Below are 13,821 nucleotides of genomic sequence, written 5' to 3'. Positions count from 1 at the left end.
CCAAATGCATTCACCCATCATGTTCTTATCCCTTACCTTAATCTAGCTATCCAATCTAGTGTTCAATATTCACATTTCATCTCAACCATTAAACCCAGAAGTAAATGTCATAGCTTCAAATCCTTCTTTCCCCCAAATCTCACGAAAACTATCACAGCTTAATATTTTTTATTATTGTTATTATATTCTTCACAAATAAACAACCAGCACACAAAGTGCTTGTGGGGGGAAATTAGAGGAAACAATGTGAAAGAGGAGAGGAAGCCAAAAAGATCAGACACATCAGCTCAATATCATGCACCTCCCAGTGGCCTTTTATAGAAATGCAGTGGATATTATTGGTTCAAAAACACACATGCAAATAAAAACATAGTTTTTCAGTAGCTAGTGTCTTGGTGTTAGAGGTCAATGACTACTATCTTCACTCTTAAGTTTGGGTGTTATTATTAGTACAAAATCTGGAGACTTAGTTCTGGTTAGTTCATAAATACAGACTTTCAGACAATGAACACTTCACCTTGTAACCAATGGTTTTTCTGTAATATAGGATTTCTTTCTCTAGTAGTTCAAACAGCCGAGGGGGAAAGAATTGGAAGTCCTGAATATTGGGCTGTTTTGGTGGACGAGGAGCCTAGGAAAATATAAAGCACAAAGCTAAACATTTACAAGCAAGGAAATATCAGATCCACATGAGAACATAAAATATGCAATAGGCTTCTGTTCACCTTCATTCATGGCTCAGTGGTTAGCACCACTGCCTCACAGTGCCAGGGACCCAGTTTTGATTCTACCCTCGCGCAACTGTCTGTATGGATGGATTTTGCGCAGCCTCCCCATGTCTGTGGGGTTTCCCCCGGATGCTCTGGCTTCCCCCCGCAGACCAAAGACATGCAGGTTAGGTGCATTGGCAATGTTAAATTGCCCAGCGTCCAGGGATCTATTGGCTAGGCGGGTTAGCCATGGGAAATGCAGGGTACAGTGGATAGGGCGGATCTGGGTAGGGTGCTCTTCAGAGGGTTAACGTGGACTTTATGAGCTATATGGCCTGCTTACACACCAAGGATTCTATGATTCTTAATCTAACCAACCTGCATCTGAATTTGGAGAACGCTTTAGATGTTACTTCTTTCAAATAAAAGCTTTAATAAGTCCAGTCGTTTTTCCCTTAATTTTTTAAAAGCTCAGAATTTGATTACAGAATATACAATATTCCCTCAGGTGGGGGCGATGGCCTAATGGTATTATCACTAAACTATTAATCCAGTGAACCTGTTATTGATCTGGGGACCCAGGTTCAAATTCCACCACGGCAGCTGGATGAGTTTGGATTCAATTAAAAATCTGGAATTAAGATTCTAATGGTGATCATGAAACCAATGGCGATTGTCAGAAAACCTCACCTGGTTCACTAATGTTTTTCAGGGAAGAAAATCTACCATCATTAACTGTTCTGGACTACAGCAATGTGATTGACTCTTAACTGTCCTCTGGGCATTTAGGGATTGCAGCAAGTGCTGGCCTAGCCAGCAATGACCATATCTCATGAATCATTTTTGTTTTAAAAGTTCAGGTCACGATTTTGAAAAGCCTGTGTACTTTGTTCAACAGCATGCTAGTATAAGATAGTGTGCACACTGATTTTTCTGAATAACCTTCAACAATTGCCAAAATACAAGTATTGTAAAATTCTTTTAGTTGAGATGGTATTAAAGTCCCAGCTGGTTACTAAATGTTGAGAGAATGAAAGCATCTCATTGGAAAGACTTGATCCAAAACTTACTTTAGGCGCTTTGGGCTCACTGACACGAAGAGCCTCTCGGAAATAGGCATCAACTGCGTAGTTTGCTTTACGTTCTCGTTTGGGGGGTTCAATCCATTCAGTTAGAGCCAACTGTGGATAAAGCAACAATTTAGTAATCCGGTTTTAGACATTAGAAAGTAGATGCATCAATGTAAATATCCAGCTGCAACCAAACTTACCTTTTGCTTCTCTCTATAGTCCTCGCCCTCAAAGTTGTACACACTGACCTCTGTCTCCATAGTGAAGTTCCTAAGTGAACCTTCACCCATATGTGAAAGCTTTTCAGTCAGCTCAGCTGTCTGTAGATAAAACAGAAAAACGTGGATGAGAGTTTGAATGGTGCCTGTTAATTGGTACAACTTCACAGGATATTGTCCTTGTACATTTCGGGGAGGGGAGGGGTGTGCTAATGAAAATCCAACATCCAGAAGAACTCATGTATTTAAAATTCATAAGTTTACAATGTTGGAACAATGAGCATTAATAGTTCCAGTGGGCGTACAAGTCGAGTGTCAGCTTGGGTTTCATACATGGCATTGAATCATAACCACCACCACCAAAGGTGGCAATAGCATCATATTTAGATTGTCTAAATAATATAATTTTAATTTAGCTTTCAGCAGACTATTACATTGAAAACTATTTCCAAGAAATGTGATTATAAAAACTACAAAATGATTTGCTGAGTAGAAAATATATTGATGTCCATGAGGTCCATGATAACCATTTCAAACTATACATTTGTACTTTAGTAGCTGCCAGCTAAACATTTTGCATTAGCGTAGGAAAACTGATGTAAAGCTCCCAACTTCACTGAGAGTTGTCAATTAATTAGATTTACTTTGCAAAAAAACACTTGTTTTTAAACAACTTACCACAAACGTAACAACTAAGACAATCACCTTGCTAAAACACATCAAACCTAAGGTGAATTTAAAAGTCTCTCCAAATGCTTAAACTCAAGCCCACCTCTGTTGACCCAACAATGGTACAAATGGTGAATAAGACTGCGCAAAACTGTCACACTACAATCCCTTCAATATAATTAGCTTTTGATACTAAGTTTGAAGAAATTTATCAAGCTCCAGATTAAGGGATACCTATTGTACTCATACCACCAGCTTTGTATCAGTAGTAGTGAACAAGTGACCAGGAAATAGCAGCACTGAATGAGCTAGACAAGGCGTTTTGCCCGTTCTGGTATTGTTATTTTACCTTTCTTTCTCCCCTTTCTAATATAGCATCAATATCTTCATCTGTAATGTCACTCTCTTTCGAAGCAAACACATGGGTAGCACCGTGACGAATCATCTGCAGCATTTCATCTTTCCCCAGTTTGTTGAGATTCTGATCGACCAACCTTCCTAAAAGAATTCAGTTCCACAATTAAAACAGATACAAGGCTATAAAATTAAGCAGAAACTATTGAATTCAGCTGTGGGATATATATGAATTGACCATTCATACTCTATTGCATAGTAAAGAAGTTTCATGCATATTTTTGTTTAGGAGATTGTGAAATTGAATTAAGACTATTTCACAAAAAAGTAGGAACTCGTGCCAGATGGCTACTTCAGTTTCCTTTGGGTGGTAGGTAGGTCGGTCATTATTTGTATAAAAAAAGAACAAAATGGAGCGCAAATCTTCTCATAACGCAGGTTCATCTTTGAAATGTTTTGAACAGCAGTGACATAATATCCAATCACAAATTTTCTATCAGTGCGATACCTCTGAGAATCAGTGAGCGAGATGAAATTGCAGAGAGCAAGCCATGGTTGATTTGCATTTCATCTAAATGCAGTATCTCTAAGCATTGAAATATATAACTGGACAAGTGTTCGACCCTTCCCTGTTCAATTTCCGTCCCAAAATACTCACCTTGCTGAATTACAATAGAGTCCAGTCTAAGTTTCATTTCAGCACGTTCTACTATCCTTTCCTCTACAGTGTTGTCTGTTATAAATCTGAAGACTCTGACTACTTTTGTTTGACCAATTCTGTGGGCTCGATCCTTATAAAGAGAGGTTACACGTTAGCAGAGTCACAGAACCATTCAATAACTTTATTTCTATGTATACAGTTGTAAAAATATCAATGTACTTTATGGCAAACAGCCTCTTATTATAGAAACTAACAAAAACCCAACAATCCGAATAAACAAATTCTCTTAGTAGGGGTAGCAGATAAAACCATTTTCCAGAATATTCCTTGATCGGTTAAAAAAAAGTAGAACATAGAACAATACAGCACAGAACAGGCCCTTCGGCCCACGATGTTGTGCCGAACATTTGTCCTAGCTGAAGCACCCATCCATGTACCTATCCAATTGCCGCTTAAAGGTCACCAATGATTCTGAGTCTGCCACTCCCACAGGCAGCGCATTCCATGTCCCCACCACACTCTGGGTAAAGAACCTACCCCTGACATCCCCCTATACCTTCCACCCTTCACCTTAAATTTATGTCCCTTTGTAACACTCTGTTGTACCCAGGGAAAAAGTTTCTGACTGTCTACTCTATCTATTCCTCTGATCATCTTATAAACCTCTATCAAGTCACCCCTCATCCTTCGCTGTTCCAATGAGAAAAGGCCTAGCACTCTCAACCTATTCTCCATTCCAGGCAACATCCTGGTAAATCTTCTCTGCACCCTCTCCAAAGCTTCCACATCTTTCCTAAAGTGAGGCGACCAGAACTGCACACAGTACTCCAAATGTGGCCTAACCAAGGTCCTGTACAGCTGCAACATCACTTCACGACTCTTGAATTCAATCCCTCTGCTAATGAACGCTAATACACCATAGCCTTCTTACAACTCTATCCACCTGAGTGGCAACTTTCAAAGATCTATGAACATAGACCCCATGTACATTTCCTACAATTTTTAATTCTCTCTATTTACCCAGTTATCATTAGGAATTGATGTGCAGAGGAAAGCCAGGTCAAAAATTTCACTTATTAAAACATCTGATAGGTCTCAAGCCAAAAGGTGCATTTAGTAGTTTGTCAGATCATTTCAGACTGTAAGAGTCAGCCACTATGCTTATGAAGTGTGAAAGGACATTGGTGAATCATTTGGACAACTGGTGGCCAAGACCCCTTACTGTTGCTGCCAGCCAGGAATTTTTAATTAATTTAAACTTCATAATTTGAATGGGACTGAAATGCCCCAAACAGACTTTTTTCACACAAGGAGAACCCAAAGCACTCAAATGAAATCTGTGGATTACTTGTTCGATGGAAAACAGAACACATATTCTTGCAATTACATTAAAACAGTACCATAACCTAAAATGCTACATTATTAGTATACTCAGATATAAAATGGAAACATGTAAGTTACATATGATATCCAGATCAACAGCATGACTTTCAGTATACAAATTTTGCTCAGTAACCTACCATAGCTTGCAGGTCAACCTGAGGATTCCAGTCAGAATCATACAGAATTACTACATCTGCTGTAGCTAGATTTATACCAAGACCACCAGCACGTGTACTTAACATGAAGATAAACTTTGAGCTCCCAGGAGTATTAAAAGCAGAAATAGAATCCTGAAGGAAATAAAGACAAAATTTAAAGCAGAAATGTACAAGTGATCAAGACCAAATCGTTCTGCAAGCTGCTGTAAATTTCCATTTTCAAAAAGCTAGATTCAAAGTGAAAACTCATGCTCCTTGTCTGAAAAGCTAGTCAGTTCTGAAATCCAAACATGGAATAATTACATTAGACAATGCAACTCTGATTAACAGACTCCATCCCCACCCACTCCAATTTAGAAGTGGGAACTTTCTGAACATCAAAATTGGTTCAGTTTTAAAAGCACAGGGTAAGAAACATACTTGTCTCTCCTCATGTGGAGTTTGTCCATCTAGTCTACAATACTCATAGTTTCTCCACATACAATAATCTTCCAAGATATCCAGCACCCTGGTCATTTGGCTGAAAATCAACACACGAGAACCTATGAAATTGAAGATCATATGTCAGAGTAATATACTGGACAATAGTTATGACGACAATGCAGATATGAAACGCTTCAAAATTGTACTTTTTCTAAAGTGCAAAATGAAAATCAAATCTCTTCAACAGTGAGAAATGCACAGGCTAATTTAGTAAGTCAGTCACAAACAGGCATCAAATTAACACAGATATCAGTTTATAATTCACGCAACGTGAACTACCCATGATCTTTGACCTCAAGTCAGGAGTTTAAATTCTAGCTGGATTTTAGATGCTGCAGTGTGAGCATCAAAAACAAAGCCCAATTTAAGAAAAACACAATTACTTTATTCACCAATATGTTAACCCCATATTTAATGGCATTAGATCAGTCAGCTTTTTAGGATCCCTCCAGGCCTCAATGACGCGCAACAGGACAATCACCCCAAGCTTACAAAATTTCCTAATTTCATTCTCTGGTTAAATGTTTACTTTTAAATTAAGCAGATTGCTTACTTAAATCTCACCTACATTTTTCATCATTTAAAATCTGTTTTCTTCTTAAACCTCTGTTCCTCCAGCAAATAAAACCATGCAGCTACTCAAACCTTCTTGAACAGTTTCTTCTGAACTATTTTCAACGCATTTAAATTTGTTGCAAAAAAAATGACTAAAATTGGATGAAATTCACAAAGTTTTTAAACCTGTACAAATACACACTGTGGATGCTGGAAATCTGAAATAGAAATGAATACTGCAAATACTCAGCAAATCTAGCAACGTGGAGAGAGGTTTAAAGTCATACAGGTCTTTCTACTAAAGCAACGTTTTGTTAATATGCATTTGCTGTAACATGGCTGATGAGTTGGGGACACTGTTTCTAAAGCGCAAACTTTTAAAATGTGTGTTGGCTGTAATGCTATTACATCTCAAACACTTTAAGCACTGTTTCTAAAGCACAATTTTTTATATAATGAGGCACTGCACAAGAACGCAACATTGTATTATAGAAGAACTACCTGCACGCATATTCCTGTTTCTCTCTTCTACAAATATTGCAAGACCAACAGATTATTTCCAGCCCTGTTTTCACTTCATTACAATCTGTGGTGATTTTTAATCCAAAACATCAGTGTGCAATTTTCTACCACAGTAATCGTTCACAAATGCTTTGCAGTCATAGTCCGAGAGGATAAAAGCAGGCAAACAACAATAGACCCCTTTTCATTTCTTGCAATTCATCCCAGAACGGTTCATTTTTGAACTCTCAGTCTGCATCACTGGTGTTCCGAAGCCTGACAAAAATGTTGTCATATAATTTGGAATACACAAGATGACCAGGGCAGACAGGTGATCTGGGCCAAGTAGTTTACACTACTTTGCCACTACACATCCACATGCACTTTGAGTTATCAATTAAACTTGAATCCAAATCACAAAGCCTTGCAAAATTGTCACCTTTAATGCCAATCCAATTCTCAAATCATTCAGATTCACACTCCATATCTTTATTACTACATTAACGTGAATTTTATTGAATACATTTTCAAAATTCAATTAACAGCTACTGAAGTATCCTTGCATTTTAGGTTAGCCAACTCAAGCAACCTTCTTTTCAGGTGCTATTGTGTCTAAAATCATCTTCAATAAATACCTGCACTGGTAATTAATTTGTAATCTTTTTCAGTTTATTTCTATTCCATAATGCTTTGTCAATTGTAAATTTGTGCTTTATGCCTCTGGCATATTGGAACCGTATTTATCACCTCCAGTCCCAAAACTCTATAGTACCTTAGCCTGAATAGCTCTTTGCCAGACAGTTTTTACCACTGCAGAAAGATGGAAAGACAAAGGGAAACAGAAGCCTTGAACGGGGCTGCAGCTGACCTTGTTCCTTCACTTTTGGCAGCAGTTTGTCCAATACCACCATTTTTCCACTGTTAACTACTAAGTGAGTGTCAGTAGTGTAAGGTGGGCCAGGCTCAGCTCCATCAAACAGATAGGGGTGGTTGCAGCACTTGCGTAGTTGCATCAGTATATTCAATAAACGCATTTTGTCCATTTTCCCTGAGGAATTTAGGATGTCAATATCCTTCATTAATATCCTGGTGTACCTGTGAGCAAGCCAGAATTAAAACTTGTTAGACATACTTGGAGATAAACTACTTTGTGTAACTTAGCAGAAAACGTGATCAAAATCAAACACTATTGCATTATTCTAAAGAAAAAAGCCTAGAAACATCACCTCACTGGCACATTTAAAGAGGATGCCCCATCTAGACTCACAAGTAAACCCATATCCAGCGACTAATACCCATTCAATGCAAAAGGTCTTTGCTCTTTGACAGGAAGTATGATCCATTAACCACTGGTGATAGAGGAATCTGATGGCCAGGGTCTTACATGAGTAAGAAAAATCTCTCTTTACATGCCAGGATAGGAGCATTTTTCAGATTTTTTTAAAGATTACTTACAGTGTGGAAACAGGCCCTTCAGCCAAACAAGCCCACACCGACCCGCAACCCACCCAGACCCATTCCCCAACATTTTACCCCTTCACCTAACACTACGGGCACTTTAGCATGGCCAATTCACCTAACCTGCATGTTTTTGGACTGTGGGAGGAAACCGGAGCACCCGGAGGAAACCCACGCAGACACAGGGAGAATGTGCAAACTCCACACAGTCAGTAGCCAGAAGTGGGAATTGAACCCAAGTCTCTAGCACTGTGAGGCAGCAGTGCTAACCACTGTGCCACCGTGCCGCCCACCATTTAAGAGATAGATACAGCAAAAAAGCCAGTGTGAAGTACCTTGAGACGAAGTAGCATAGAAACAAGCCCTCTGGATTAATAATTCAATGTCTGGGTATGACACACAATCATCCCTCCACCTTGACCTAACCCAAATTAACATATCCTTTTATTCCTCTCCCTTGTGTTTTAATGACCTTCCCTAAAATGCATCCATACTATCCATCTCAACTGCTCCCTGCAATATACAAATCACTCTTCCACTTTTTGAAGTTTTTTCTAAATTTCTATTAGTTTTTTTGGCAGGTCTCTAGTGAGCCATGTAAACAGTCTATTTTTAAAGAGCATTACTGACTTCTTGATCTATTAGACAGATATTGTTAATATGAATTTTGAGCAAATACCCCAGTGGTATTTCATCAGGTTTCAGGAGATTTGTACTCAGCCAAGAGGATACCCTTTCTTTCAAAAAAAAAGGTACAAAATAAAAGATGTGATAAAACCTAATGAGACTGACAAAGTTTTAAAGCACTGCAATAGTCACACACGCACAGCAACAGTCTAGTAGAGATCTAGTGAAAATCCAGTTTTCTTTGAATTATATCAAAATGCATTCAAGCGACTGAGACATGTTAGATTGTCAAGCACAAAGCCATACAGATCAGAAGGAAGCAAGCATTCATGGCAGCAAGTCAACATTTGATAGCATAGTGCCTTGGGTAAATCAATGTTTTTTTTAATTCTTCAAATGCTCTAACTGATGTTAGAGTGCAGTCCAAGTTCATTAAACTATTGCAAGATTACACCTCACTAAACAATGTGACATACTAATATTCACATATGGTATACTCACCACTCCCGCTGCATTTTGCTAAGGCCTACATACATTTTGACCTCCTTTTTTGGTGGTAGGCTCTTCTCTACCTCAGCTTTAATACGTCGGAGAAGGAAAGGCCGCAATACCTAAATCAGGTTAGAATACACGCTGCTTACACACTGGTGGTGCGCATGGAAGTTAAACAAAAGAATGCAGACTTCAAAAGATACATTTGGTGGACTGAAGCAGAGGTTAAAAAATCAAAGTACTGAACATCTACAGAGACACTGAAATTCATATTAAACATACTAATAGACAGGTTAGATACGATTACCATTCCTGTGAGATCACAGGATCTGAAGCAGAGCAAATCCATATTCTCTGATGCGCAGACTTTATGTCAATAACAGTTGGAATTAAATCAATCTTAAATTGTTAAGTCACAAAATCAGATTGTTAACAGCTTTATTTTGTTGCATAATTGACCTCAAATCCCAAATCAAAAGAATTAAGTACACTCAAATAGATATTCTTCATTCTTAAACAACTTGCATCTTTTAAAAGCAGCAAAATGTCTACAGGTTCAACACATGAGCTAACAAAATCTGGTGCCAAATACCCCAAGAGACAGTTGACCAACATCTTGATCAAAAGAGTTTTTATGCAGATGTCTTAAAAGAGGGCAGAGGTAAAGTGATTGAAGAGAAAACCCCTTTCAAGGGTACAGAGTTGTAAGGACTTAGGGATAGGGAGGGTTAAGGTAACTGAAGGATTTGAGAAATGAGAATATTAATTAAGATATTACCAGGCAAAAAGGAGGTCAGTGAGCATGGGGCAGGTGGAGCTTGATGCACACTAACAGTTTTCAATGAGATCAAGCTTGTCTTGTGCAAAATGGAAGTAGAGTTTTTTGATAACAAAGACATCAAACATTAACGGGTGAAAAGAACGTAGTGGCTTAGGTAGACAAGAGAACATGATTTTGCAATTCCGCTCACAATCAATTAGGATGTGATAGTTCCAATCGGTCTGGTTAAGCCTCAAAGTGACCGGAGCGGGAGCAACTGAATGGTTAGAGAATAAAATTTGCAGTGTCAACAGAAGACAAGGCAAATGTAAGCAACTTTGAATCCCTTTCCCAAATCCCACATTTTGGCTACTGAAAGAGTAAATACAGCAGGCAGAGAAGCATTCATAATAGTCACCACTCAAGTTATTTTATTTTATTTTCCTTGTATCTCCACAGAAGAGAAAATAAATCCTGACATCTGAAACTAGATATTTTCAAATCAACCTATTCAGAGATGTTGTTACACACCTTTGGAGCAGGTGAGTCTTGAAGCTGGGCCTCTGTATCAGGAGTTAAGGACACTATTACTGACCATTTGAAACTAAGTACAGGTCATTCTGCTATAATGCAGATTTTGTTAAACATTAATTTTGGTGTAACGTGATTGATAAATTGGGACACTTTCTAAAATGCAAACTATTAAAACTTGTGTTGGCTGTAACATGATTACATCGCCAACACTAAGTGCTGCTTCTAAAGTTAGATTTTTCTACAATGTGGGGTTGCACAAGAATGCAACCATTGTGTTATAAAAGAACTACCTGTATCCTTCCTGACTAGTAATCAATTCTGGAAATCTAACAATTAAAATGCACTTATTTGGGTAATTCCGTCAAGATCAGAAATCAAACTAGGCCATGGAGATGTTAATGGGTCTCATTATGAAGTTTGGTTGAGGGGTTCAATAGATGGAGACTGAACAAAATAGATTGATCAGTAGATGAAATAATAATAAAAAAATTCCTTTACCATATTTAATCCTGAAGCGGTTCAGATCTGGGTAGAATGTCTACTCCACCCTTAACAGCCATAACAACAGCATAAATCAGCCAAAAAGTAATTATCTATTTGCACTTACACCAATTTTGAAACTGCCTATTATGAAACTTTAAAATGCCATTCTTATTTCAGGCAGTGGTTAACTTGTACTGAACAAAAGAACAAGTATGTAACACCTTGCTAATGTTAGTGAGCTTCAAATCAGAACCATTTAGAATAAATTAATTCTAAAATCTTACTGTTACTTAAAAATAGCCTTATTCCCATTCATAGTACACCACATAAATTATAGTCAGAGACGTACAGCACAGAAACAGACCCTTTGGTCCAACCCGTCCAAGCTGACCAGATATCCTAAATTACTCTAGTCCCATTTGCAGCACTTGGCCCATATCACTCCAAACCCTTCCCATTCATATACCCATCCAGATGCCTTTTATATGTTGGAATTGTACCAGCCTCCACCACTTCTTCTGGCAGCTCATTCCATGCATGCATCACCCACTGCGTGAATAAGTTGTCCCTTAAGTCCCTTTTAAATTTTTCCCTCTCACATTAAACCTATGCCCTTTAATTCTGGACTCCCCCAGGGACAATACCTTGTCTATTTACCCTACCCATGCCCCTCATGGATTTTATAAATCTCTATAAGGTCACCTGTCAGCCTCCGATGCCCATTAGAATAATTACTCTGAAAATAATGACAATGGGGCTTAAATAATACTCACACTTTAATATTCACCAGCAACAAACTGAAGGAATAGACTTACCATATGCAACCTTTCAACGAGCTTTTGATCTCCAAAACAATTATTTGTGTCAAACCAAGAATCAAAGTCCTGCAAAAAACAGAGAGCAAGCTTTGGTGCTTCTAATCTGTTAAACTTTATTATGCTTGTTGATTCAATTAATCTCAAAATGCAATAATCTCAAACATAAAATTGGTTATTATTAACATGAGAATAGCAACAAATAAAAGTAGCATCCAAATTAGGTTGTTCAACTTTTACAGTTCACTTAGTTCTGGTAGGCAGGCAAGTGTTCTGACAAGGAAAGCATTCAAACTTTATTCCTTAGATTGTCTGTTATCTCTGGATGCGACAATTCCGATGCTCTCAGTGTGTCTCCCCCAAGTTTCATAAACAAGCTAATTCAAAACTCTGCTACTCGTATCCTAACTTGCACCAAGACTGGTCTACCAACCACCCCTATGAGCACTGATCTAAATTGGCACCCATCTGGCAACACCCCAGGTTCAAAATTCCCAACTTGTTTTTCTAAAACTTTCAGTCTCTTAGAGACTCTCCTCATGGCAACCCTCCTCAATCCCTACAGCACTGCCTCCATTTGCCAAGATCTGTGCTACTCCAGCTTTGATCTCTTGAACTGATTTTAGTTGCTCCATTATTAATCGTGCATCTCCAAACTTGGAAATCCCTTCCTAAACTGCTCCATGCTCAAATATCTATCACTGACTGAGCCTTTACTAAAGGATTGCAAAGTTGCACATAATTCAGAATCAAAATTTTGCAAGATAACACCAGTAAAATTGTTTAGGACATTTTATTAGAATAACAATGCTATATATTCTTGCAAAACGTAACAGTGAATGGCAACGCTGTGCTCCTGCGACAATGTCACTTTCCAGTGAACAATGGAGACATGGAGAGAAGGAAAGGAAGTAAAGAGGGCATTTTCCTAATACTGCTTATTCCTCAGGTCCTTGCAGAGCTGCAAGAAGATCAAGGTAGATGAAATACTCTGAACAGCCACAGCAAGATTCAAACAAGTAAAATGGTCACTTAGGCATGGACTGAGGTTCAAATGTAACTTTATTACAATACCAATTTTACAATAAGGTTAATTATTTAAGACAGGAATAAGACAGGTAGCTGTTGAAAGGTTAATCAAACCTAGTTTTATTTAACCAACTTGCTCTTAATGTAATTTTTATTCATGACACAAGATGGCAGAGTAGTTCAAGTGGTCAACCGAGGAAACAAAACAGATTCAACATGCTTCAATGCTGGTGAAATACGGACTGTTAAAAAATATAACAGCACAGTCTGGTGAGGACCAGATACTACCAGTTTGACTTTATACCTATTTTTTTCTGTACTGGTGAATATGATCCTCTGAGAATTTGGAACTGATTATCTAGCTTTGTGCAATGCAAGGAATCCCATCTCACAATACCTCTCAATTGAGACAGAGAGCTTAACCTTACATTAAAAGGGGGAAAAAAACTGTAGAATTCCTTGTACAAAATCGTTTCAGTAAGAGTCCTGACCCTTAAATTAATATAGCAGTCACTGAATTTACTTTCCTTGTACTTACAGCAGATGAATTGAAGACATCTGGGAGAAGGAAGTTAAGAAGAGCCCAAAGTTCATGTAGATTATTCTGAAGTGGTGTACCCGTGAGTAACAGTCTATTTGTTGTTTTGAATTCTCTCACTATCTCAGACAGCTGCAAATTTAGCATATTAAAAACATTACTGTAAAAGCTAACTACAAATGTAAATAATACCATCATGCTGATTCAAAATGAGTTCAAAATACAATTGAACTATTTGGATGAGTTCATCAACTAACATACCGAAAGTCAAATGTTATGCCTTTGGAAGCTGAAACAAATTAGAATTAGCTTTATTGTCACAT

The 13,821-nt window shown here is 38.0% G+C and overlaps 2 protein-coding genes across 2 annotated transcripts in view; one reads left to right on the top strand and one right to left on the bottom strand.

The window, feature by feature from the left end:
• The window catches only part of hpse (heparanase), a 194,155-nt gene that overhangs the window by 160,813 nt on the left and 19,521 nt on the right, over window positions 1-13,821 (top strand). The gene's annotated exons all lie outside the window — the stretch shown is intronic.
• The window catches only part of LOC140485623 (SWI/SNF-related matrix-associated actin-dependent regulator of chromatin subfamily A member 5), a 32,820-nt gene that overhangs the window by 6,002 nt on the left and 12,997 nt on the right, over window positions 1-13,821 (bottom strand). Inside the window, exons 8-18 of the mRNA XM_072583959.1 lie at window positions 13,499-13,630; window positions 11,932-12,000; window positions 9,349-9,458; window positions 7,631-7,857; window positions 5,644-5,765; window positions 5,203-5,355; window positions 3,680-3,812; window positions 3,017-3,165; window positions 1,981-2,100; window positions 1,781-1,891; window positions 518-631 (exon numbers count right to left, since the gene is read on the bottom strand). Coding sequence (XP_072440060.1) covers window positions 518-631; window positions 1,781-1,891; window positions 1,981-2,100; window positions 3,017-3,165; window positions 3,680-3,812; window positions 5,203-5,355; window positions 5,644-5,765; window positions 7,631-7,857; window positions 9,349-9,458; window positions 11,932-12,000; window positions 13,499-13,630 — 1,440 coding nt within the window. The remainder of the gene's footprint in view (window positions 1-517; window positions 632-1,780; window positions 1,892-1,980; window positions 2,101-3,016; window positions 3,166-3,679; window positions 3,813-5,202; window positions 5,356-5,643; window positions 5,766-7,630; window positions 7,858-9,348; window positions 9,459-11,931; window positions 12,001-13,498; window positions 13,631-13,821) is intronic.

This window comes from Chiloscyllium punctatum, chromosome 14 (assembly GCF_047496795.1).
Source record: "Chiloscyllium punctatum isolate Juve2018m chromosome 14, sChiPun1.3, whole genome shotgun sequence".
Taxonomy (NCBI): domain Eukaryota; kingdom Metazoa; phylum Chordata; class Chondrichthyes; order Orectolobiformes; family Hemiscylliidae; genus Chiloscyllium; species Chiloscyllium punctatum.
This window is presented reverse-complemented; position numbering and strand designations above follow the sequence as displayed.